At 37.4% G+C, this 25912-nt stretch overlaps 1 protein-coding gene across 4 annotated transcripts in view; it reads right to left on the bottom strand.

The window, feature by feature from the left end:
• The window catches only part of VPS13D (vacuolar protein sorting 13 homolog D), a 109309-nt gene that overhangs the window by 47343 nt on the left and 36054 nt on the right, over positions 1-25912 (bottom strand). For 3 of the 4 annotated variants that reach the window (XM_082328884.1, XM_082328885.1, XM_082328887.1), the window contains 26 exons: positions 25480-25635; positions 24668-24893; positions 23738-23812; positions 22806-23012; positions 22241-22330; positions 21105-21245; positions 19686-19808; positions 16444-16549; positions 15935-16087; positions 15108-15243; positions 14044-14091; positions 13131-13281; positions 12278-12488; positions 10294-10541; positions 9425-9616; positions 8691-8817; positions 7605-7747; positions 6603-6733; positions 6179-6354; positions 5925-6048; positions 4840-5075; positions 3974-4082; positions 3176-3336; positions 2711-2819; positions 593-772; positions 210-326 (listed from right to left, as the gene is read on the bottom strand). In XM_082328884.1, coding sequence (XP_082185010.1) covers positions 210-326; positions 593-772; positions 2711-2819; positions 3176-3336; positions 3974-4082; positions 4840-5075; positions 5925-6048; positions 6179-6354; positions 6603-6733; positions 7605-7747; positions 8691-8817; positions 9425-9616; positions 10294-10541; positions 12278-12488; positions 13131-13281; positions 14044-14091; positions 15108-15243; positions 15935-16087; positions 16444-16549; positions 19686-19808; positions 21105-21245; positions 22241-22330; positions 22806-23012; positions 23738-23812; positions 24668-24893; positions 25480-25635 — 3876 coding nt within the window. The remainder of the gene's footprint in view (positions 1-209; positions 327-592; positions 773-2710; positions 2820-3175; positions 3337-3973; positions 4083-4839; positions 5076-5924; positions 6049-6178; positions 6355-6602; positions 6734-7604; positions 7748-8690; positions 8818-9424; positions 9617-10293; positions 10542-12277; positions 12489-13130; positions 13282-14043; positions 14092-15107; positions 15244-15934; positions 16088-16443; positions 16550-19685; positions 19809-21104; positions 21246-22240; positions 22331-22805; positions 23013-23737; positions 23813-24667; positions 24894-25479; positions 25636-25912) is intronic. The other variant, XM_082328886.1, reaches the window with a different exon arrangement.

The following is a 25912-nucleotide window of genomic DNA, read 5'->3' as shown; positions in this document are numbered from 1 at the left end:
AGGCCAAACAGCTCACTGATGTTAAGTGCGGTGTTAAGACATATAAACCCAACTTCTAAGAATGAGGAGTTTTAGCAGGAAAATCTGCAAGTTCATAACAAGAGGTCATCATGGGGAAAAGCTCATGAACAACCCCTCCAACCCCCCTCTAAAATCTAGAAAGGAAAAGGCTAAATAAAAGAGACAGATACTAGTTGTAGTAATCTTACTTCTAATTCCTGCTCTGTATCTGGATTTTTTAACTTGCGTAGATCTTGTTCTGTAACTGGAAGTTCATCTGCTTCACTGGATAAACGATCATTTCTACGTTGGTTAAAATCCGTTATCTGATAAACAAATAAATTACTACAATGATCACTCTCCTATTTATAAATTACAGCTATATTGTCTTACCTTATAAAATCATTCTTTTTTTAAAAATAAACACAATGAAAACGTTTCTTGTAATTATTTCTGTTTTATGATATTCCCCTCCCCCTCATATCATTAGACAGTTAACTTTTTCTAAGAATTAAGAGATGCAATACAGAAAAAGGTATTTCAAGTACAAGCAAATAATGAAACCAGATTCTAGGTAATGAAGGACTTTCACCTGTAGAACTCTAGTTGGCCCATCGGGGATGACTCTAACAGCTAGTACTCCCGACCCAGGCCTCATCTTCTGGTTTATGAACTGCTGTTCAGGTGGAACAGGCCCCAAAAGTTCAAGTGAAGTATCGGGACCAAGAACAACTTCTGCTCCATCATAAAGACCTCGTATTCCTCCCTTTGCCTGGAGAAAGAAATGAGTAAGGAAAAAAAAAAAAAAATTAAGTGACAGGTAAAGGCTTCAGACAACTATTTACATACATTGATTGAACAGTGTCTTTTACTTTCCTCTCCTTAGACAGCTGAAGAACAAAGTCATCTGAGACTCCATCCCAGAGTGAGTAGTCTGGGTGTGAGGGAAATTAACACATTTCTTACTCTTCAGAACTAAAAGAAAAGCAGCCCAGCAGCATTTTACTTGATATTACTAAAGCTTCTGGTAACTCATGTTTAATCAGCTTGGCAGCTAGAAGAAACAGCCAAGATCAATAGGCCAAGATCAAACAGCCAAGATACTAAGCATTCCCGCTGCACGTTCAGAAACTGAAGCTATCATATCATGATCGAACACGGGAAGACCTTCCTGAAAATATTTTCAAAATGATAGAAAGCTTTTTAAAAGATGAACTCTGGATCTGCAGATGAGAATGTAAATCCTTACTGAGTAAACACCTTAAAACAGCAACGCAGGGCTTTTCGGGTGCTTCAAACTGACAAGTAGTAACTTATTAAGCTACAGTAATTTGATCACAAAATGATTCGTGCAACATCATGGGACTAAGTAAAATATTTTTCTCTAGATCTGTTTTTTTAGTATTAGAATTGAAACATAGCATTAAAGGTGGCAAAGGAACACCACATTGCTGCTGTCCTTACTCTATCTATTCTGGAGGCTGGAACCTTCTTTTATGGCTACTACATTCCTTTAAAATTAATCAGAACAGAACTACAAATACAGTCTTAAAAGGTTATTGTGAAGCCTTAGGAGTATTTTCTATACTTTTTCTTCTTTGCTTGTACCAGAACAAGCATCTGAAACTTCAAAAATTGGTTTCTGCAGGATACCTCTAGTTTCACAGAGGACACATACTGTCCTGCTATTACAGAGTGAGCAAATGACCAAGATGCTGGTTTTCTGTCATTGCTGAGAAATACCCAAAGCCCGTGTTTTGGGGAAATTACAAGGAATTTAGGAAGCGGGGCGGGAGAGAGATCTCCAGTAGAACATGATGGTGTCCTATTTGCAGGATTTTCAAAGTGATCTTATCATTCCATACTTTACAGACCCATTCCAGATTCATTGTGCACATAAAAGACTCACTTTCATCACAGAGCTAACATGTTCACTAGGGAGGTACTTTTTCCACTGAGTTGAGGTTGATTTGCATTGACATAGCTGGCACAATTTATTTTTCAAAATAAAACATTAGAAATAATGTAATTATTCATCACAAACATATATTGCTATTTCAACAATATGCAGGATAACTTATTCGAATTTGTTTGTAAGCAATGGATAAATATGGTTGAAACACTAGGAAAAAAAAAAAGAGCATCAAAATTCTTCTGGTATTTAGTTCTAGAATTTGTAAGAGCAATCCAGTGTCTGTGAGTACAAATTCAAACATCAGCAGGCAGAATTATCAAATAGCTTGCAAGCGTTAGCTGTCTGCAAGTCAGAGTTTCCTGGAACACAAAGAAAGAGCAAACAGTTCAAACCACTTTTAAAATTCTTATTACTAAAATGTTAGAACCATGATTCTCAGAAGCGCTGGTTATACGCAAACCTTGACTTTCCCCAGTGATAGTAACTGACGGAACCTGCAGCACTTTCACATTTGGTATGTGTTAGAATATCAAGGCCCTGTTTATCACTATACTGTTCATTTTCAGCAACAGTGTACTATTATTTACTTTCAAATGAATAGTTTAATTATTTGAAATTGATAAGAACCTTCAAACATGAATTTAAACCACACAAGCTGTTTGCACAAGTCTGGTTTCCCCTGTATTCTGAACTTTGGCCTCAGAACTTTTAGTTTACCGCAATACTAAGCCCAAATGCCTCTGTCCTCTCTAACAGCAACAGTCCAAGCAAGTTCAACATACAATCAATACTGACCTGAACAACAAGTCCATGAATACCACAGGTCAACTTTCCATCACGAAAACTCCATGTCTGGGTAGTACTGCGCCGTCGATCAGGCTTTCTCAACATCAGGGGCTCGTACCTGCAACGAAAGCATGCCACCCAATACTTAGAGGATTCCAACTTCTCAGTTTTACTCTTGAGATGCGTTAATGCCAAACACTTACTCTAATTTTGTTCAAGCTCATTTTCCTAATCTCACTTCTGAAGTGCTCTTTTAACAATCTGCTGCTGACAATACATTAGCCATGCTTTTAAAAATATTTCCAAGTCACAAAAATGATCATGAGGTCCGTTCACGAAGACGGATAAAATCTAGCTCTTCCACATGCCTTCAGAATCATTTCTTTCCTTATTCAGAGAATATCACGTTAAGTATGCTTTCAAAGACATGGTTAGAATCTACATCAGTTTCCTGAGAAACTGTGTGTGCGATACCTGTTATCTGTGACAGCTGCCAGACCTGCAATATCTAAAATCATACAAGAGTCCACAGACCGAGGAGAAGGTTTATGGGGGTTATGAGGAACTGAAGAACCTTCATGGCAAAGCATTCCTGTGCCCATCATCCTCCAAAGCTGGGATCGTTTTCCTGGCTCCTGTTGCATAAAAATTCAACATTTAAATGAACACAGCAGTATAGAGCAAATATCTCTGTTCTGTTTTGCTATCAGATGCTTTGAATTATAATTCTTGGAATGACTTGTGTAACTTCAGAGCCCTGAATTAGAAACTAGTTTGTATAAAAACTTCTAATTCAACTCTGATATTCAATGAATATGCATCCCACGTTAGCATTGTTAGATGCAGAGCTGTATTTACAAGCTATTTTTAATCTCAGCAATATTTAAATACAGTTTCTATTTCTTAAGAGCTCCGGAAATAGAAGCCTTAGCTTACAACACAACCAAAAAGGAAGCATGCCCTATGTTGTAACTTCATTAGAACCTCCAACATACAACTACCACACTTGGTTGGTCTTGGAGGAATTTACAACATTCCTTACTTTTATTCCAATTCCCTTTTCTGTTTCCCTTATCCCCATGAAAGTCTTACATGGAAGCACCACTATAATTCAAGCAACCTGAATTGCAATAACCTGTTGCTTTCAGTGGAGTCTGTCTCCACCCTTTAAAAGTTGCCATGAAAATGTTTTATTTTTTCCTTCTGGCAGGACACGATTTGACTTTAGCATGCAGCAATAGCATTTTAATAAAATCAGTTGTGTCTTGGTACCTTCTTTTTCAGTACAACTCGTTGAGTCTTTGGAGAAACATCAAGGACAAGCTCTGCATATGCAGCATCCTTATTTGAAGCAACTGGTCTTACACCTGGCTCCTGTAAACTAGAACACCAAGAAAACGTCATCGTGTTTATTCAGAGTAGCCGCTTCCTCTGTAGATTGAATTAGATCTGTACCAAAACCCAATCGAGGAAGCTTACGCTTCCAATACAACCAATCAGACAAAAACTTATATTGTTTTTTTTCCTCTTGTTATTTTTGGAATTACCAGTGTAAGCTGTCAATTTGAGTACATTCTTAAAAGGGGCTTTGATTTCTCACTGCCACTAGGAACTTCACAGGCAAATAAGATGAATTCCAAAGAAAATTTCCCACCTTATACTGAGGAAAGCAACAAAGCACGTATCAATCTCTCAGAGCTGTTTTCAATAGCATATAGACTAGTGCAAGTTTAAAATTCACATGCATGTCGAAAACAGGTAGGTCCTGTAGTCAAGTGTTCTTAATCCACGAAATGAGATTAAGCCCCCAGGCATGACCCTAAACATCCCTGCTCTTCCAAGATCAGGGGTCACAGCAGATGCCATATGCTAAATCTTTCTCACTATGTGACAAAATAAACAATGGCAAGCTGCACCTATAAAGCTAAGTTACCACAACCAAATGAGGCAAGATACACAGCTTATTGCTGCCAGACTCAGCTGAATTTCGGCATTTCTTCTGCTAGCTACAAGGCTGACAAAAGTTTAGCTCCATCTGAAAAAACTTTCCAACAGCAACCATTAAGAGAACATGAACACAAAGCCCAAAGAACATCATGAACATTGAACGTATTTTCATCTAATAGACAAAGAATTACCCTGAGAAAGTGTATGTAGCAGCAATGTAAATGAAGTTTTCATAGTAAAGCTGCTTGCTATCTTGGAAGTCATTCATGCTACAGACGATTTCCGAGGAGCCTGCCCCTTTAACTGTCAGCATTATAAAAGGTGGCAGAACAGGTTCATCCCATGCATAATCCAGAGAGGTCATGGGCTTCACTTCAGTGTAGAGTCGTGGCTCGACAACACCGTGCTGATTAAAAACAATTGGGACCTGTAACAGTTATGACAGAGGATTTAGTTTCACACAGAAGTTGTTAATCAGGCAGATTTTTTTGCTATAATTTTTTCATTTTTCAGAAGTTGATGACCGAAACATACTCAGGTCTCTCCTCCCACCCCAGCCCCCAGTGGTTTCATATGCATTTTCTTCCACTCGAGTCTCAATTAAGGATAGTCTCAAAGGCATGAGAAATGTCGCCTTTGCTTTTATCAGTCATCCGCGGTTCAAAATGTCTTTAGTCCCATGGTAGCACCTCAAACCCTCCTAACCAAAATTAAGACACTTGCCCAGTTTTATTTAACAGTTCAGTACCAAAATCCAGAACGAGAACCAATAGCTATTAAGAGCTCTGTCTCCTGCTCTGATCACAAAGCAGTCAGTAAGTCACTGTAAAATACGCAAAGTAAGTTCTCTGATTTTTGTCATCACCGACATGGAAGCCCAAAGACAGAGAGAAAGGAAGTGGCAGCAGTAGCCCAAGTTCTTTTTACAGGTTATTCAAGTGCTGAAAATAACACAGAACAGATTGTAAACTATCACCCTAGCACCATATTCTCATCAGTAATAATGATCTTCCTTGTAAGACTTTTTATGCACTCAGGAAAGCCACAACATTAGCACTATTATTTGAACAAGATGAAGTAGTTGAGTACTATCAATTTTTACTAAAACTTCAGAAAGTTACACTTATTATATACAAATACCTCTTGCTACACGCACTTTCATTTTATTTCATTATACAAGCTAGTCAGCTCCCTCCTCTAGTGAAAATAAAAGAACTCCTACTTTACTTTTTTTACTAAAAAATAAAAGAAAAAAATGTGCTTTTTTGCTCTTTACCTTGGAAAAATTGTCTATGCGGAAAGGTGGCGGTAACTGATCTGTGTCACTGAACGCAATGCGGTATGTGGCTCCTTGAAGAGTGATTTCTACTCTTAAGAAGTAACATTTTCCCAGGGTGTCCCTGAACAAGAACAAACAAGTGCAAGAGAGGTAGGCTTCTGATCTGCGTTACCCACGGTCATAAGTGTTAAACAGCTGCTTCTACCAAAAAAATGGAAATATGCTACAGAAGATTTATATATGATAACTACCTCATATTAATATGGAACGAGTTATTTTTGTTGACCTCAAAGCCCCCAGACCAAATGCAGTTTGGGACATCCATTAGTCTCACACATAACAGTTGATCATAATCGTTCCGCGGCCAGTGGAACACGACGCTGGAACCAGGAAGCGTGGAGATATAGCCATCAGGATTGGATGTTCCCTAGTGAGAGAAATTGGTAAATACATGTCCTATAGGTATTAGAAAACACAGCATTCATCTATATACCTCTCAGATATGAACACAGCAATTCTTCTGTTAGGTGGATGCTGGTATTAGACTAATGAGAAAGATCCTCATAACCAGCCAACAATGCTTTCAAGTATAACGTTTGTGTTCTTTTGGGTTAGAAGACGCTGTGACTAACTACAGGTGGTGTAATAACAAGTAACAAAAAGGAAGCATCTTACCCGACCTCTGGCAAATTCACGCTGAACAAAGGCAAGCTTGTAGGTTGATTTGTTGTCTAATAGGTAACGGGGCGCAAATGTTACCATGCATGTATCAATATAACGGCCTCTGCCTTTTTTAACATCAATACCTAGTAATAAAAACAAGTTAAAAATAAAGCTATTATTTACAAGAGAAAACAAAAGACAGCTGCCACAATATATTTCACATAACAGAAATTCTTTTTCTTGGGTTCCTGAGATGCACTGTTTCTGCCATAACGCTGCCATATTTTGAAACATTATTTTAAACAGTAAACATAATTTTATGCCACCTGTTACCCTCTGTTTCTCAAGTACAATTTAGAGATAATAAGCACTGAAGATAAAAAAAAAAAAAAAACAAAACACTATTTCCAATCACAAGTAAATCAATGCAAGTAATTATTCCACTTTTAAACATATGAAAAATTCCTCAAAAATCACTGTGGAGTAACTTCCAAACTGTCATTTCATTAAAAACTAAAAGCTTCCGAGGAAATTGTACTTTATGTACACTAGGAGCACAAGGAAGACAGAAGTTGCACTCCTCCACGTCAGCCTACAGAGGCACCACAAAGCAAAAGGCGCAGAAGTAGCACATGGCTGAACGGTTACTGTACAGAGACGCTCAAAATAACCAAAGACAGTAACGCGGTAGGATTTCAAATGTACTTTCAAGTAACATACAGGGGGAATAAAGACAGAGAAACAGAAAGAACAGTTTGTAAATGCAGTTATTAACACTCAATGATGAAATGTTCAAATAAAAACAACTGAAAATTGATTTTTAAGCTAATGAAATTCAAAATAAAGACGTACAAATACTTAGAATTCTATTTTTTGTTTAATAATTTCCTCTGGACCCTCAAAAACCTTTAACAACATATGTTGCCCTGCTGTAATTGTTCTGTTTCTGGTGTCACTGACATCATGTCTTACCAAGTTCAACAGTATTTCTCAAATGTTCCTCTCAACACATACCAATGTTATAAATGAGGCCTGGCCGGTTTCCATGCTGGATCACTTTCAGGGCCCTGACACCACTACCGCCATCCAGGGAGAAACCCTGGCACCAGCCAGGCGTACCTTCAGGATGGATTCCTTTTCCAACCCGCATTGTACAACTAAGGGCAAGAAGAAAACACAAAGATTTACTCATTTAAATGAAGGATCAGATATCAACACGATGCTGATGACCAAACACATACCCAGATACAAAAAGAACACCCTGTGTTTTAATATAAAAGCATTAGAAGCAACAATAAATCTCTTCTTGAGTAATTCATTCTGCATTTCTGCCATCAGCTCTTTTAACATATTGGTCAAGATTCAGTGACCATTTCTTGTAAAAGGTTTGGCAATTTTCAGGCTGATTAACCACAACAGCATTTGTGTGTCTTTTTTCTTTGAAAGAAAAAAAGAAAAAAAAATTGGAATAAATTTTTATGGTAATTTAAACTGTTGTTCATTTGAGCAAAAATCCCAGAACATTTCAGAGAAATTTACTTTAAATCATGTTCTTATTTCTTATTTTCATGGAAAAAGCAAGTTCTCTCCTTGATGCCAGATAAAGTAGCTGAAAAGTTTCCTTTCCAAAAACCTGCCTTTCCTTTTACATCAGAATCACAATAGCTCTGCTGCATATGGACTTCCTACTAAGTGCCTGCTACTACTTCCCTATCAACATTCAGAATTTAGGATTAGGGGTTTGGAGTGGTTTTTTTTTTAGTGGCAGCAAAGTAATTTATACAACTCGATAAGTCTCTTCAAAAAGTTTTTTGGTTTTCTTACAAAAGAAGCATGAGTTCAAAACATGCAAAATAAAACCAGAGCAGCCTGCAGACACAACAGAATTAGCCAATCAAGGAGTTTTCAGTAGGAAAGGTCTAAAGATCCAATATGCTTATTTTAGTATTTAGAAACTTAATAACTTAACAGGTCATCTTAATAGGGAAGGACTTTTCCTACATGATATTCATTCTGATGTATCAGCACCCAACCCTCTGTGAATTACTTTCATACTTTGGAAGGTTCCTCCTTGTCTGCTCTTCTTGTGGTATTACTTACAAGTTTGGCTGTTCTTTATCAGCATAACAGAACAGAAGTGGGCTGAGGCTTCTAGCAAGCTCATGCTCTTCAAACTGACCTGCAGCATCTGTTTTTGCATTATCTTGTCTGAAGATAAGTGGTAATCCTTTAAGTAAACACAAAAAAAACGGAGTGTCAAACTGCACTTCACCTTTGCACAAATTAAAATGAAAATGGTAAAAGCTACTTCAAATTAAGAAACGACCTAAAATATTTTGGTCGTAATATTAGCCATTAGTCTGCATGCATTTTCCCTCGCGTTCTCCATCTAACCTGTTTAACAGCTAGACCTATTAACAGCCCCGAGCCGTGGAGTCTGGTCCACGCAGAAAAGGAGTTCTTGTAGCTCTGAAAGTGCCAATGGATGTCAGCATAGAATAACTGCGATTTAGACCTGTTGCTTTCTCAAGGCATTTCAGTCTTTGAAAACCACAATTTTAACAGTGATCTAATCTATGTTGATTTATTTAGCGGTACAGTAGCTCATGTTTGAAAATCTGCAATATAGCAACTAAGTTATCTGCTGCAACATTCATCAAACAATAGCTGCTGGCACTGTAAAAAAAAAAAAAAAAAAAAATCCTGCAACTTTAATCCCTCTTAAGCAGTGTTTAAAAAGCACTACTTGGCTAGAATGCAAATCAAAACACTGCATGAAATCTTTATTTCCCAGTTCATGATTACAGCTATGAAAGAAAATACTGTAAACTTACCTGTTTTGTTGATTAACCAATAAGGCGCTGAAATCAGTATTTTTAGAGAACCTTCAGCACGACACACAATCCTTATGGTCAAATTTAGCAGTCGTTTGTTGACATCATACAATCGCATCCGCACCATATAGTTTTGTGTCCCAGGAGGAATCAACAGCTCCTTGCAGACTGGGAAGTTTTCTAGCAATACCCCTACAGAAACAAAACAAAACGAACCCGAACATCACCCACGCAGAAACATTTGTTTCTGATAAGCGTACAGGTGGGTGTTTCCTATGGCTTGATCTTTCTGAATATTCCATACAGCTTACCCAGATTAACTTTTAAATCTGCCCAGTGTAGTAACCTCTGACCTCATGAAGAAGTGCCTCAATTTAAGTCACAAGCAGCAAAGAGAGTTCTGTAAAGAACCCTGCTTAGGGCAAATTACTGCCTTAGGCACCAGAAGTCCCGCCAGCGTTGAACAATTCCATACGTACTCTCAACAACAACTTTTTCTGTCAGAAAGAAAACAGGAAAACCACCCAAAACGTTGGGAACTTATTTGATTTATTCCCTTCTTTATCGCTGTTCTCTCCAGCTTCCACTGTTTCCACTCTCAGGAAAATGAGAAAAGAGCCGAATAAGGAACAGACCAAGACGGCTGACAGATTTGAGGGAATGATGGTAATAATAGGTTTTTTTTTTTTGGATGCGTGCACTTCGTTACTAACTATAAGAAACCCTGCAACCTAATGAAATAATCATATAAATGTTTTCATTTTTTACATTTTTCCATTCTTGCACCATAGTTCCTTGTACAAGAAACAGTTTACATTGAGGTACTCCTCTAGGAGGATCAGAAAGTGGTATCTGAAAAAGAACCTTACCAAGCTCGATGTTCTGAGATGTATCGGCCGTGTGCAATGCTGCCTCTTTGCCAGGCTTTAACGTCCCCTTAATTGGCGTTCCTTTAACATAGAACTCGAGTTCACAAGGTAGCAAGTTACAGATTACCACCGTTGGCAAGAGATAAATAGTATGCCCAGGCTGTCTGAAAATCTGTTTAGCGCTGTCAGAAAATATGTTGGAAGGCATGTAATCCGGGTAATTTTCTTTCTTTATAGCCACACAAAACCTGTGAAGGCAGACGTATATGAGAAGAAGTCAATAAACTCGATGGAATAATTGAACCCTGTCTTTGTGTATTGCACTAAACCCCACAACACGCTGTAACTTCAGGACTGATAGCAAAACCAGCATTCAGAATTTTCTCCACATAATCACTTTAGAGTTTGATGATAACATGTTTTGTATTTATGCCTAACGTTAAGGCAACAGGAGTTTCCTGATTTTAAGCAAAGAATTAATTTCATCACTGAAAAAACTCATCTGTTCAGAGATGTAACACAAAATCGCTTTTACAGATTACCAACTTTAAAACCAAATTCCATAAACTCACAGAAACATGTTATCAACTATTACTAAAAAGAGATTTTCACTATTAAAGTAAACTATAATCATGTTCTTAAACATAAATGCTGAACGTGTCCTTCTTCCCAGTATCCTTGCTTTGGCCACCTGACACTTAAGTTTTTCATTAGTTAAGGTAAAAAATAGAGTAAGTAAACCTTCATTTTAAATAATCTGTTTATTTTCCTTGCTCTGATACATTCAAAAACAGTGTATTAAGAAACGAACTATGGAAGTGACACACAGCAGTAACTATATAGTACGCAAAGGTCATTTCCTGAAACAATTTCCATAATCTCTATTCCTAAACTGAAAGCATCCTTAAATCCATCATATCAGATAACTACAAAATTCCAATAAGTCCTCACTGTGCAGCGACATTTTTGGGCTTAGAACAGAGTACAGGATGTTCAGAAGAAGGAATGAGTATTTGTGAACACACTATGGCAAACCACTCATTATTTTTAGTGAGACAGACCAGATAGTTTAACATAAGTCCACATTCTATTTTCTAACCTTTTCTTTTTTGCAATATTAATAGCGTGCTTACTTTGTATTCTCAGACATTTGCTAACAGGCACTGTCAAAGGGGCTTCAAGGAGCCCTGCAGAAATAGAGCAGTTACGTTTCAATGCTTTCTCATTATTCAACAGACCAAACAAAACATCCCCTTAAACTGCAGAAGCTTTCACCTCTAAGTATTTTCTTTCCTGTTGTACTGGGTTTGGCTGGGATAGGGTCAATTTTCTTCATAGTAGCTAGTACGGGGCTATGTTTTGGGTTTGTGCTGAAAACAGCGTTGATACCACTGGGATGGTTTTGTTACTGCTGAGCAGTGCTTACACAGAGTCAGGGCCTTTTCTGCCCCTCACCCCACCCCACCAGCGAGCGGGCTGGGGGTGCACAAGAAGCTGGGAGGGGGCACGGCTGGGACAGCTGACCCCAACTGACCAAAGGGATGTTCCATATGACGCCATGCCCAGCATATAAAGCTGGGGGAAGAAGGCAGGCAGGCAGGGGGACATTCAGAGTGATGGTGTTTGTCCTCCCAAGTCACTGTTAAATGTGATGGAGCCCTGCTTTCCTGGAGGTGGCTGAACACCTGCCAGCCAATGGGAAGGAGTGAATTAATTCCTTGTTTTGTTTTGTTTTGCTTTGCTTGCGTGCACCGTTTTTGCTTTACCTATTAAACTGTTTTTATCTCAACCCATGCATTTTCTCACTTTTACCCTTCTGCTTCTCTCCCCCATCCCACCACGGCCGGGGGAGGGAGCAAGCGGCTGGGTGATGCTTTGTTGCCGGCTGGGGTTAAACCACCATACCTGTTATTCACTTTCACAGTATTTCATTTATCAGAAGAAGATAACACAGCTTACAGAGAAATAATTAGATCTTAATTACCTGAAAAATCGGCTATTTTCAGACTCCATCGAATGACACTCGCGCTTGCTGCTGCATACTTCTGCTGTCTTCTGAACATTAGTCCAATGAATTGGAGCCTTACAGAAAAAGACTCCCATTCCTTTTGGCCTGGCTTGCAAACGCCAAGATGTAAGATGTAATGGGATAGCAAAGGAATCTCCTGGCATAACTGCTGGAAGAACTACAGGTTCTGCAACCAGAGAAGAAAATACACCTATCAAAACAGGCCGCTTTACTGAAAAGCATAAAATTTTAAAATAGCAAGTCTCAAATTTTTGCAGGAACACACCTTGTTTTAACATGAAACACTAGCTACTTTATGTATGTTTCAAACAGCAACCCGCCGTTTTAAGTGCTATTAACAATGTGGCAGCAGGCAAATTTAGGTGTGTAAATCTGAAACTGGAAACAGACTAAAAACTTGCTGGAATTCAAATTCTTTTTCCTTGGATGCTTTAGTGAAAATGTTTATTTCAAAAAGACCTCATTCATTACATTTTGGGTACGTGATCACATGTCACTACATTTCTAGATTGCACCTTTGCATGCTAACACCTGAAACCTTCTAGACTACTGCTAAAAGACAGAACATGCTACATACAGAAATAAGGTTCAGTCTTTACAGAGTCTCAGCTTTTCCTGTTTACCTGAACAAAAAGGAAAAATCCTACTGGGTTCTCCAGCTTACCCTGCTGATCACTTTCTTCTTAAGATTAGCCATTTCCCCTCCAGGAGGGTCTGCTTTGCCGTTAACCATTAGAGGCAACAGTGAATCTCCTTGGGGAGGAAGCTTAAGATTCCCCATGGTATGGAAGGAATACACAACACTTACTGTCAGGAGCAGAAGGACTATCTAGTCTTAGTTCCATTGGTGTTTCCAGCTTGTTCTTGACAATCAAGGCTGAGCGCACTGTTATCACTTTCCGAGCGCTACCTTCCATGGTAACTTCAAATACCACACGAACTGGAGGCAATGAAGAAAACTGGAAGATATTTAAAAGCATTAAAAAGCTCAGGTAATGATTATACCTAGAAGAGGGACACCTCAAGTTTGAAGCAGTAACTGCTGGAGTAAAACCTTGCCAACTGAGTCCAACCACATGCAACACCTAAGGTATACATAGTTTCATAATAATGATTTATAATCCTGTACCTCCTCCTCAAAACACAATAAAATTAACTATGAAAAAGCAATTCTAAATACTAACTCCATTATCTTTTTCAAAATGATGCAAGTTCAAATAAGAGCAACACAGATCCTAAAAGAACACTTCATACGCTATCTCACTATTACATTATTTTATAAATTCATGGAGTTTGAATTCCAAGCCTCATATAACTAAGTCACTCATCATTCCTATCTGTCAAAACTAAAAACTAAGGCGGAGCTTTCTTAAAATACTCATACTTTCTTCACTCTTAGCTGCCCTTCTACTGTGGTGTTTTATCTCCTACATTACACAAAGCCATTGCCACTTCGATCCTGAAAACCACATTTTATATAGGCTCACATGCTGGAATTCACATACTGGAATGTAAGACTCATTCTTCAAACAACCATCTACATGGGTGAGGAATGGTAAGTCGTGTTAAATACTTGTTCTGATTTGAAAGTTCGTTTTGTTTGCTTGACTTTTGTTTCCTTTCTATTGAAAAGGTTCTAGAAGGATGGAAAAGCCAGTTCACTTGTAGAATTATGCTAGTCTTATTTAAGTAGCTCTCAAAATAGGAAAATATATACTCACGTAGACTTGTGGATGTATTATATTTGTTCTACTTATTGGGCTTCCAAGCTGGGAGAAAAATAAACAAGAAAGTTAAAATTCTTCAACTTTTAAGATATTACTCTCAGTTGTAATACAGAACATTACTACAGAAGAATAAACTAAATATTTTTATCACTTTGTGTTTCTGATCTCCAGTACAGCTTGGAAAACACGTCACAACTGTATTAGCAAAACCTGTTTGTAATACTGCTTTAAAAAGAAATGAAGCTAAAGAAAGGTTTGTTTAAAAAAAAGGAAAAAAGCTACAGATGATGTTCATGAACAGCAATTCTCATTAATTTGCATCCTTTTCCTTCAAAAATCAAATTACAGGGAGATGATGCTTTTTATGCTTCAGTAGGAAAACATCAGAAACAATTCAAATAAGAGACCACTGGGTCTTGTCAGTAGTATCATGAAATGAAATTCTAATCCTGTTTTATATCGAAAAGATCTCAACTTCCAGTTTCTCCAGCGGTCAACAATTTTCAGTAGCTAGTCTCAAAACTTAACTAGTTTCAAAATCCACAAGATCATTTTTATCATCGAGCCTCAACGACCAACTGCCAGCCTGCTGATTATTACAATTGCATTTTTCCTTCATGACAAGTATATTTTGTCTAAGCAGCCACATATTTCAACAATCTCTAGGCTTACAGGAAATTGCCAGTGTTGTTTATTTTAAGTAAATTAAACACATGAAAAGCATTCCTGCAATAGAAGAAATAAAAGTAGTTGCTGAAATGCTGTGCTGCTTTAAAGCCCAATCTCTGTGAGTCCTTGACACTGTCACTAATCTATTAGTTCTGTCATTGGAAGCTCTGACTGCTAAGCACAGACTAACTGCTGACTCCTCTGTTTGTGTTTTGGTCATGCATAAAACTGCCAGTTAGGAACCCAGCATCAACAAACTCTCCCAATCCAAACTAACTGGAAAGAAGACAATCAGACAACAGCAGCTGCTTTAAGTTCAAAATCTTGGAGACATCATCACTCCCAAATTACACATGCTATTAAAACTAACACTCCAAATCAGAACTTACAGTAGAAGAGGATGAGTTCTTATCTGGTGCAGCGTATCGGAAAAACGTTCCAACTTTGTCTACAGATACTGGACTGACTTCTTCCCAGCCATTTACTCTCACTTGCAACTGATGAATTCTTAAATCATGTGTGTGCCTACCAGGTTAGATTAAGTTAAATTACTATTAATTATAATAATGCTATTAAGCATTACTATACAGTGTAAACACCAAACAGTTCAAACCAAGAACATCCTCTGGATTCTGAATAAAGAATCTCACTGAAGCATTTAAAAAAAAAAAAAAAAAGTCTCAAAAGCTTTTCCATTTCATGGATAAAAATAGGCCTGATTTTGTCTGTTCAATTGTTCCACCTTCCCTAACGAACATACAGAAGTACAACTATGTCATATAAGCAAAAATAAAAGCATACTACGTATTTGTTAACAATTTTTTCTAGTTCTTAACACTGATAATGCTTATGCTCAACAACCAATGCCCCCCTCGCCCCCCAAGTCCTTTAGAATAAAGGACATATGATTTGTAATTGAGGCCCCTAAGTCTTTCTGAAAGCTCATAATGATCCAACTCACATCTAGGAACGGCTGCCACCAACAGCAATATATGCTGCTTACTAGACAACTGATATTTTCACTCTATAACATGAGTTTTAGATATTTAGGAACAAAACATTAACAGGAGATTTAAAAAAAAAATCCACTTTAATTTACTTTTAATTTAATTAATATTAAATTTAATTTAATATCTGCTAGTGTCCTCACAACTATAATCCTACGTGTTCCATATATGAGTCTGTCAAAACACATCTCACAGCCCGGTCCCTTCACCTGTGTCTGAGTTTCCCTCTGGCTTCAAATTCAAACGGAATCTCTTCCCCAGTGATAACTTCTTGCCATTCGCTGACATTATGGGCATCATCCAGCAATGTCCCATTTTCCTCAGGAACAACACCTGGACTCCCACTGTGAGACAGTGCAGCCCTGCGAAGAGAATCACATCATTTTACAAACTGCCAAAATGACTATTTCAAGTCACAAGTGCTTTTTAGTCCGCCTCAGTCCACAGAAGTCCTGCAGTAAACACACACACATCATGAATGTATCTGACCGGTTTTCAAATTCTCTTGGGCCTCTTGGGGGGGGGAAAAAAAAAAAAATATCTTTTTTTTTTTAGTAGTAAAACTAGCTCACTGTCAAGGAAAAGGCTCTTAACTGAGACAGACTGGGAGTTGCCTATGTTTCTCTGCAAGAAAACAAAAGCACTGAAAACAACAGGGTTTGGCTGACACGTTAGAGAAGCCAGACAAATACTGAGTGATCCCACAAGAGCTTCTTACCGGGTAGGTGTTGTAGTTAGGGTAGCAAACCACAGAGTGCATCCAGTATGATTTCTTAGAGCAAATGGGACAAATGGCTGCCTACGTTTTGGAGTCTTCATTTCAGCTATAAAACAGAAAATGAGAGAAGCATTCATCAGATGCTAATGTAGGATGAGACACAATGGCTGGAGAACCACAACCTGCACTAACTAAAGAAAAACAGATCAAAGAAACTGGATAACAGATTACTAAAAACATTTAAAAACGTAGTAACTATTATATAAATGGTACAAAGCAAACAGAAAGTCTCTCCCTACATCACCCCCTGCCCCGGGAACTGAGCTTAATCTACATGTTCTTTTGTTTTTTCATATCAAGTCTTATAAAATACTATGCCTTCAGTTATAACTAACATGTAGAAAACCTAACTAAAAACCCAATCATGATCAGTAACTTTTCATGTACATCCAAATGCTCTTGAGGTATTAAACATCTATTCACTTATCAGTAAGATTTATGCTCTATTTAACGTGAGGAATACAGGATTATCCGGTACTCTCTTGAAATGGGACTTTTATCCTCAAAGACTGAACAAGTAGAAATATTTTCCTACGCAGGATAAAGCCTAGTAAAAAAAAGTATGAAAACTAATTTGAATGCAACCAAAGGTAATCTGGTTTTGTTAAAATGCCGGGACAGCAAAACCTCACAACAAGAAACTTCACCTACCATGTCTGCCTTTTTTCAAGTATGCACTACTAACAAGCACACAAGTGTTACTCTCGTCTTCCGTACTGCAGTACATCATATCTGTGAAAATACTTACTGTGTTTGTACAGAAAAAAACCCCTGTCAAATTCCAGTAACTACTTAAAAAGGAAGATAAATGGCTGCTCCCTAAACACATGCATCTTTTTGTACGAGAGAAGTAGAAAGAAGGCACACACAATAAATCAGCTGCTTAAAGAAAAGGTGAGACAGAAATGAAATCTATTCCACAGAATTTATCTGCAGTCACTCCAAGGGCTGACGGGTATCAAGCTGAAGTACTTCATGTTCCAAGACCCATTCATCCCACTACAACATGTGTCTAACTACAAATAACTTACGCACAGGTTTACAGAGGCAAGAAGGGATAACGCAGGGTGGGTAGGCAAGTTTTTGAAGGCATTATTGATGATCGCATACAACTTTCTTCCACACCAATGACAACAAATTCCTATATACCTTACATTGTCACTGAAGACTTAAATCTGATCTCTCTAAAGCTTACAGAGAAATTTCTTTCTAACTAAATGGCAAGAAGATGAAATTCTTGAAAATGAAAACTCCGATTTTTGCCAACCGCAAATAAAACAATCTTTTTAGTGTGGAGCGTGACTTTATACAATTTTTTGGCTAGCTCAGGTTCTACAAAATTACAGACCAGAAGCCAAATTAACTTTTACTCTGGCATTTAATCATCTGCTAATTTATTTTTTGAGACTTTTAAAAAAGAATTTTTGGGACTGTGGCCTGATTTTCAAAAGAAAACATAATGTAAAAGTTGCATTTTGAGACTATTGCCTGAAAATAAAGACTACCATTACAAGGAGGCTTTTTTCATAATTCATTTAGTCATTTAGTTGTAACACCCTATAAAAGCCAAGCAATAAATATTAAGAGGTTTTGTTGTTTGTTTGTTCTTTTCACACACACAAAAAACCCAACTTCCTGAAAAATACCTCAGAAAAAGAAATCATTCTATCATTTTCCATTTTTGAGGGTTTTTTTTAAACATCTATGAACTGTCTGCAACCACTCAGAGAAAATGTTTCTGAGGGGCAGTGTGAACGGGCCACAGATGTACGTTTATAGAAAGCTTTCTCTCCTCCCATTCAGCAACTTTTCTACAGGGGCAATATATTTATCAAGCGTGCTGTTTTGTCTTCCATAATGTCACAAATCTTAAAAACAAAAAATTTTTAAAAATCTTACTTTAAACTGTATGGTTTTGCCCAAAGACTGTACTGTCAAATATAAAACAAACAAATTAACAGGATATTTTTTAGGAATGCCTTACTTCCTAAGGCTTATTGAAAACAGATTGTTCCTTCTGAAGGCAAAGTTTTAAGTAGCTAAATATACATGCTGAATCAAGCATAAGTATGTATATCGAACATACTGTTGGATATTTTTAGAATATAAAATAAAAAAATCTTGTGATTTTATTACACTGTTTTTAATCACAGTATACTGTCTCTCCTAGAAAAGGGACATTGAATAGTCAACAACTCATACAACCTTCCTCAAAAAGACAGTCTTCCTACACAGGATTCTCCCTTCTTTCCTGAAGGGCCCAGAGAGGAACATAAGAGAAAGATAGGGTGAAATATTAAGTTAAGCAGCCTAAAAGCAAAGTAGCTGTTATGTTGCTTAGGTTTGGGGTTTTTGTTTGTTTGTTTTAAATATAGAGGCCAGTCACACATGCAACACAGTATTTATTGTACAAGAGCCTTCCAAAGAAGAAAAAAGCCTTTTTGTCTCTCTCTGCTATACAGTACCTCTAGCATAGATTTGATGCTCTAGGTTAGTCAAACTGGCTGTACTCCTAGTTCTAAGGTAGACAAGAGGAAGGCCTGGCAGACAGGAAAGACAAAGTTAGCAGGTAAGAAAAAACACACAGTTACAGGTAGACTCTTCCCCATCATGCATCAGGAAAGATACAGACAGTTGGCATCATGCAATCAGTGTATGAGTCTCTACCCATTTGCTTACACTAAATTGGCATTTGAATTGATAACATTTCTTCCAGAAGTAACACTGGGAGAAAAGCAGCTGAAAAAACCTGCCACATATCAACAGCTATTACTTAGAGAATTGTTTCACAAATATAAAAGCCATTTTTTCCAGAAACTCAGTCATTTAGGTCTTTTTCAGAAAGAAAAAGATCACCTGTGAACTGCACATACCCTAAACTCGATACTCTTATTTAATCTTTGAGAGGATAGTCGCTCATCAACTGAGAAAGCGTGACAAAAAAAGGAAGCAGAACTAGCAGTGCAAAGTTCTCACTCAAAGCTAAGTAGCCAGAAAGGTTTTTGTTTTTAAAGAATTGAACACAGTTGAACAGAAAATAGCATTTTTGTCTTTTTTGCCAAATATCTCTAACACTTCATTGTATGCTATGAAGACCAAATACTTATGTTTGTAATACGTTAGACAGATGACTCTGCATGTCAGGACTGTTTCAAATAAAGTGTGATTAATGAGTATCATACTCTGCCCAAAACATGGTGGATCCACCGAAGAACCCATCCAGTCTTCTGAACTGATGACATTCACTTCTTTGTCCTGTTTACAGTAATCTTCCATCCATGACTGTTTGGTACATGTGTATTGTTCTAGAGGAGTATAAGCACAGACGGTAAATGTCTCCAAGGCAGCAGTAAACAAAGTAATTGGAAAGTATGTTAAATTCATAACACTGAAGTCACTCCACTTTAACAGCAAAAGTTTTATTTCACTGCTTTTTCTGTGAGCCTCTTACATAAGCTAAAGACAAACAACAGCTCACAAAATCACAGCGGTGTCTTCAAAACCAATTTTTTTTATATTCTTAAGTTTTGGGGGGGGGGTTTGGTTTGGTTTTTATGTTGGTTTGTTTTGTTGTTTTTTTTAAAAACTTTCAGTGGAATTCCATGTTCCTAAGACACTCCTGTGACAATGTAAGAGCTCTCCCTGAGGAGGCAATTAACCTTGAATATGCTCAGGTTAGAAGCAGTTTCTGATTTTTTTTTTTTATTTTTAAGAGGTACATGCACATTCCTGCATAAATATCAAGACACCAACGGAGTCCTCTGGCACAGCATTAATCATAAACTAGCCTCACTACTTGTTATCACTAGTATTAAAAAGCATCATGGGAACTCCTAGGAATCATTGATTTGTGTCTTTTCCTCCCACCTTAGCTCCCTCTTTCTGCCGATCCCACAGGCCTTGCAGGAGAAAGGAATGAATATTCAGGGAACATGGAAGGCTCTTCCATGGCTTGCACAATTGCAAGGCTTGCACAATTGCAAGCTCAGCCATTTACATTTTTTTATTATGACCACCAAATTAATTCAGATTTGCATACAGACTAAGCAAGAATATTTCTAGGAAATGCACACAATCATAGTCTCACAACACAGAAGCTTGCATGAAGTTTGACTTAATGATGAACAAAATATTTTGATTTCCTGAGGTGGGAACTGACAGCTCAGCTTTTCAGAGACTGCAGAACTGAAATAAGTAGCTCCCCACTATGCCTGTCGATGTATTGAAAAATGATGAGCTTATCAAAATATTTTTAAGTACTGTAAAGTATGGAAAGCTTTAAATGAAAGTCTGTTTCTGATTAAAAATAAATTTCAAACAACATATGAATTTGATAGAATTCATATGACCAGACAAAGAATTCCTACTAACCTCTAAAATATGTAGCTCATGTCTTTACACTTTCACGGTATCTGATAAAATACAGGCTGCCTAAATGCACACCTGTGTACAATATCATGTGAAGTATCTAGGGGCTTGTGCCAAATCTCCCTCTCTCCACCTATGGGACACCAGCAAGCCTCAATCAGAAACGGCTGTCATTTTCAGTACAGTGAAGATCAGACGGTACAGTGATGCTCTCGGGGAGTACTGCTACATACCTATGAAGACAGAGGTAATGTTGATATCCAAACGGTGTTTAGCCTTTACTTCCAGCTTCAGTCGGGAAGGGTGGAGGCGGCTCGAAGCTTGTTGTTGCCAAGAAACGGAACACGGCCATGGCTCAATAAATGGCTCCCAGCCTGAGAACAAACAGAAAACGTCACATGTATTACACATTTGAAGGCCACATTGAAATGCTGTTTACATACTTAAGTATTTAACAATGAGATCCTTTACTTTCAATCTGCGTTCAAGATGAACTTGTAAGCCTACAGATTTAATTTACTAGCTAAGACAAAGTTGCTCCAGCTTCTCCATTTGAACCAGCGTATACTACATGTAGGGTCTTGCAGAAATATCTTAATTCCAAGGAAAGCATTAGAAGGCAATTACAGCTTCATATTGAAGTTAGCTGGAACTAAGTTCTCTGAAATAGTTTTGAAATTCATTTCACGCTATAAGTTGGCCTCCTATTCAGTATCACAAAAGACAAAGATCTAAAAGCTATTAAAAAAACCCACTCTACATATTTTTAAAAACCAAAAAAAACTACCTTGCCATTGACAGATAATTCCTGAGGTTGTGGCCACCAATTTTATAACAGATTTAGTTTCTCAGTTCAGACAAAACACACAACTAGATTATTTCTTTTGTCAGTGGCTGACCTGTATTGAGGCATAACTTGCGTTTTTATATCTAAAATATAAATTATGATGGTCTTCTTATGTTAACCCATTGTCTTCAACCTAACCGCCTACCCTCACGTGCTTTTCCTCCCTGAAATAAGTAACAAATTGAATGCATCAAAACAATTAAATACTAAAAAAGAGAAGCGAATACAGAGACAGCAAGTTATGTAACTGTCATCTTCTTGGATAACCTTTTTAGGCAATTACATTTGAAAACTTCAGTGCAACTTTCATATCAGCAATCTCTCTGCTTTCCACATCCCTCTATCCGATATCAAGTTAGGATATCTTGCCTAGGATCACAAGTTCTCACACACACACGATGACAAAAGTCAATCTTTCACATTCCCTTATATGTATTTCACATTGGGTGAATTTCAGGCTACTGTAGTAGGCAAGGCTGTTTTCCTGAACTTAAGAAAACAACAAAACCCCCAGTATTTCACCTGAAAGCTCACGATTGTAATAATCTCCAGAGAGGGTAAAATGAGCGTAGCCTTCAGGGTTGGCTCTCAAATGTTGGAGAAAATTCAAACCTGCAAAAAAAGTGAATGTTATACTAATGCAAAACAATCAAGTTTCCTGATTTTGTGAACTGTTAAGTAAGCAATGGAAGGTTTTGTCTTGTCTTTTAAATTGAAATGGTACAAAAGTGTATCATAATACTCTTCAAATAACATTTATAGACAGACATGCTTTACAACACAGAGCCTCCCTAGGGTTTTGCTGAGGACACATTCCATTTGTTATGTGATGTATAAAGGGGAAACCAGAATCTTAACCCTACAAAGACTGTAATCTTCTTAAAAACAAAACTTAAACCAAACAAAAACTAAAAAAAAACAAACCAAAAGAAGACCCAAAACCCCAAGATTCCACACAACAACCACCACCACCACAACACTGTCAATTGAAGTTTCACAAGTCCTAAGAAACTGGAGCATGGTGCTGCACATACACAGTAACCAACAGTAATTTCATGCAACTCACTCAGCAAAACAAGATACTCACGTGAAAAGGTTAACTCAGCAAGGGGAACATCACAGTCCATGCAGTCATCAATAAAGCAAATGCATATACTTTCTGCTTTTATTTCCACTCCAGAGATGAACTGAAAAGGCACAATCCCCTGGCTATTTCGACCAGAAGAGGTCAGGGAATCCGATTTGAAAGGTTCAGCATTCTTAAATAACCAACTCGCTGCTTTTTTCAAGTCACCTTAGATAAAACCAAACAACCAATCAATCATCATCTATTTTCTCAATTAAGGGTACTTACTTAAAAATCATACGGAAGCAAACTAATTCCCTCTCTCTTAAGAAGTATAGCAAGACACCAACAGTACCTTGAATGCATTCTATTTAATAACATAAATATGAAAAGATTATAAATGCATTGATATTTTCTAAGAATAAGAAATGTTTTGAAGTTTGCAAACCAAGTGGCAACATAATATAAATCTATATTAATACTACGAATGCCTATAAATAAGGCGGGAAACATGACAGTGCTAAAGAAAAAGAATCACTTGTGTTAAAGCTCCATCTACTTTTCATATATTGCACGTAGAAGTAGGTAAAATACATGATTCAAAAAAGGAGAGATGAAAATACGTGCTCTAAAGAGAAAGAGATGGATAATAGCAAGGAACAGGTATACCATAAAACAAAACAAAACCAAACCCCCAACCCAAAGCCCCAGACAAAAATACACTCAAACACCCCACACATGACATCTCAAAAGGCAAGAAGAATCTTTAGGGGGTGGGCTCTACACAGCAGAACAGAAAAATGAAAGTTCTTAAGATGACGCAGAGCCAAAGTAGAGAAGAGAAGGTAATACTGCCTGTGCATCAGCTGCCTCACAGTCCGAAAGTTTTTACTTAATTGCAAGTTAGGCAATATGAACAACCTGCAAAGTCAAGTAAGAACATCTGAGGTTACCCTGGCAGATGAGAAGAGATTTACGACAGTCGTCCATACTGAATCCCAAGTCCTGGAGGCGAGCCAGCTGTACCTCTGTAATCGAACAGTTAACCCATCATAAACCTGTGACAGTTATCTACTTGCTTTCATTTTTAAAATTAAGATATGCCTGTATGAAAAATGGGGCTTTGTTTGTGTAAGATTGCAACTGTAGGAAAAGCATATGATTCAGCACTGCTTTTACAAAACAAACCCAAAAACCAAACCCCCAACCCATAATGTTTATATTCCAGAAGATATGGGTTATTTTTATTCTCCTACAGGAAGCCAACGTACTCCATGAATTTCAGTTGGGACTAATTTTTTTTTTTTTTGTAAACCAGCCCTTCATTCAGAGTACAATTACTTATTTACTTAGAACTCCCCACATGGCTCTCAAGTGCAGTAGCAGAGAAAGCCTTTTTCACTAGTGTGTATTTCCTCATTATTGTCAGGCAGTGGTTCCGACCACACACAATTTTTGGTTTGTAAAAAAGCAATGTCACCAAAACAAAAGACTGCCAGACACAAAGAGATAACTGGTAATTATGACGCTTTCCAGTTTAATGAATTTGAAGAGGTGGCCTCACTCCCCCCTTAAAAGTTTGCTACCTAAGAAGTACTCCATCATGATGATTTACAATGACAAGCAATGCTAAATAAAACTTACTATAAAACAACTCACTGTCATACTACAAGCAGAAAAAACAACAACAAAAAAAAAATCTACTTTTTTTTTTTAATAGTACCATCAGTATAATGCTATCATCAGAGAATTCAAATCAATGAAGGCTTTTACACAATGAAGATATCAACATCTTTTGTGTTTAGTGTCTAGTCTAGCTTGACACTGCAGAAACCTCCTTTAGATATAAAAAACCGGCTTCGCCCCAACCGTTAAAAACATACCAAGAACAGGATCCAACACACGTTTGGATATCTCTCTGTTTTCATGTGTCAAGGAGGAAGTCTCATTCACCAGTGCTAAACTAGAAGGATTAGCAGTATTTTCAGCAATCGATACAGTTGAGTCAGGCATAGCTGCACTAGTCTGTTGAGGAATTGACTTTGCAATCGCCAAGAAGAGTTGAACATCATTGTATGATAGTCTGATATCCAGTGCTTGCAACTGAATCTAAATGAAAAATTAAGATTCAGTTACCCCTTTCTACGTATTTTTCTTGTGTACTTTGGATATTAACAAAGCTTTTCCCAAAGGAAGACAAAATTTGATATTAAAATCTGATGACCACACTGTTTTAAAGCTCCAGTAATAAAATTACCAAACTCGTTATCATTTACTAACAACCAAAAGCATTAAAAGCGTGTATCAGGGAAAATAAAGTTTTCCTTTGGTATAATGGTAAAAAGAATTCTCTAAATACATTTCCCCTCTAATAAACATTAGCAATGAGATACAGAAAATAAACCTTTTTCTTTCAGTTATTAGTAACTATCTAACACATTTACAGTATCAGCCCGCTTTTTGCCCCCACTATTAATCTCTATAATACATCCCAGAAACCACTCCTTCGTTACCACTAAGACCACTTTCTTCATGCTTGTTTCTTTGCCTTTCCCACTTCAGGAAAAATTTATCTTAGTCTTTTCTTATACATTTGAAAGTATTCTATGGAATCCATGGGCATAAAAAAATCTGTGCAAGATCGTGATCTAGTATTCTCTATTGCATATAGCTTTATTCAGGCCTTTAATATTACCTCTAGAATAGGAGGAAAATCCTCACTATTGAAAGCATCCAACAGTCCTGAACCACTTGGGTAGGAAGCATTCCCAACAAGTTCCATCTGAATTTGTACTGGATCAATAATTGACAGTGCGGTCTCTTGCTCATTTCCTAACCGGCACGAAAAAACCTAAAAATTAAAAATAGTTTTAAAAAAATTAGGAGCCGAGAAAACAGGCCTGGCAAGAACCTCAAAATCAACGACTGACTCTATCACAAAACATGAGCTATAGCCAAACTGTTCTCTACAGACAATTCCTTTCTAAACTTTAAGACAGCAGAGATTCCAAAATCTTTCCAGACAATTTATTCCAGTGCCCAGCTATGCTGTAAATTCAGGAAAAGAGATTCTGATATGCAGCCAAACATTCCCTTTACTGCTAAGCTTAACTCCATTACTCCTCCTA

Source organism: Platalea leucorodia (assembly GCF_965183815.1).
Source record: "Platalea leucorodia genome assembly, chromosome: 17".
Lineage (NCBI taxonomy): Eukaryota > Metazoa > Chordata > Aves > Pelecaniformes > Threskiornithidae > Platalea > Platalea leucorodia.
The sequence above is the reverse complement of the archived record's forward strand: the minus strand, read 5'-3'. Positions and strand labels throughout refer to the sequence as shown.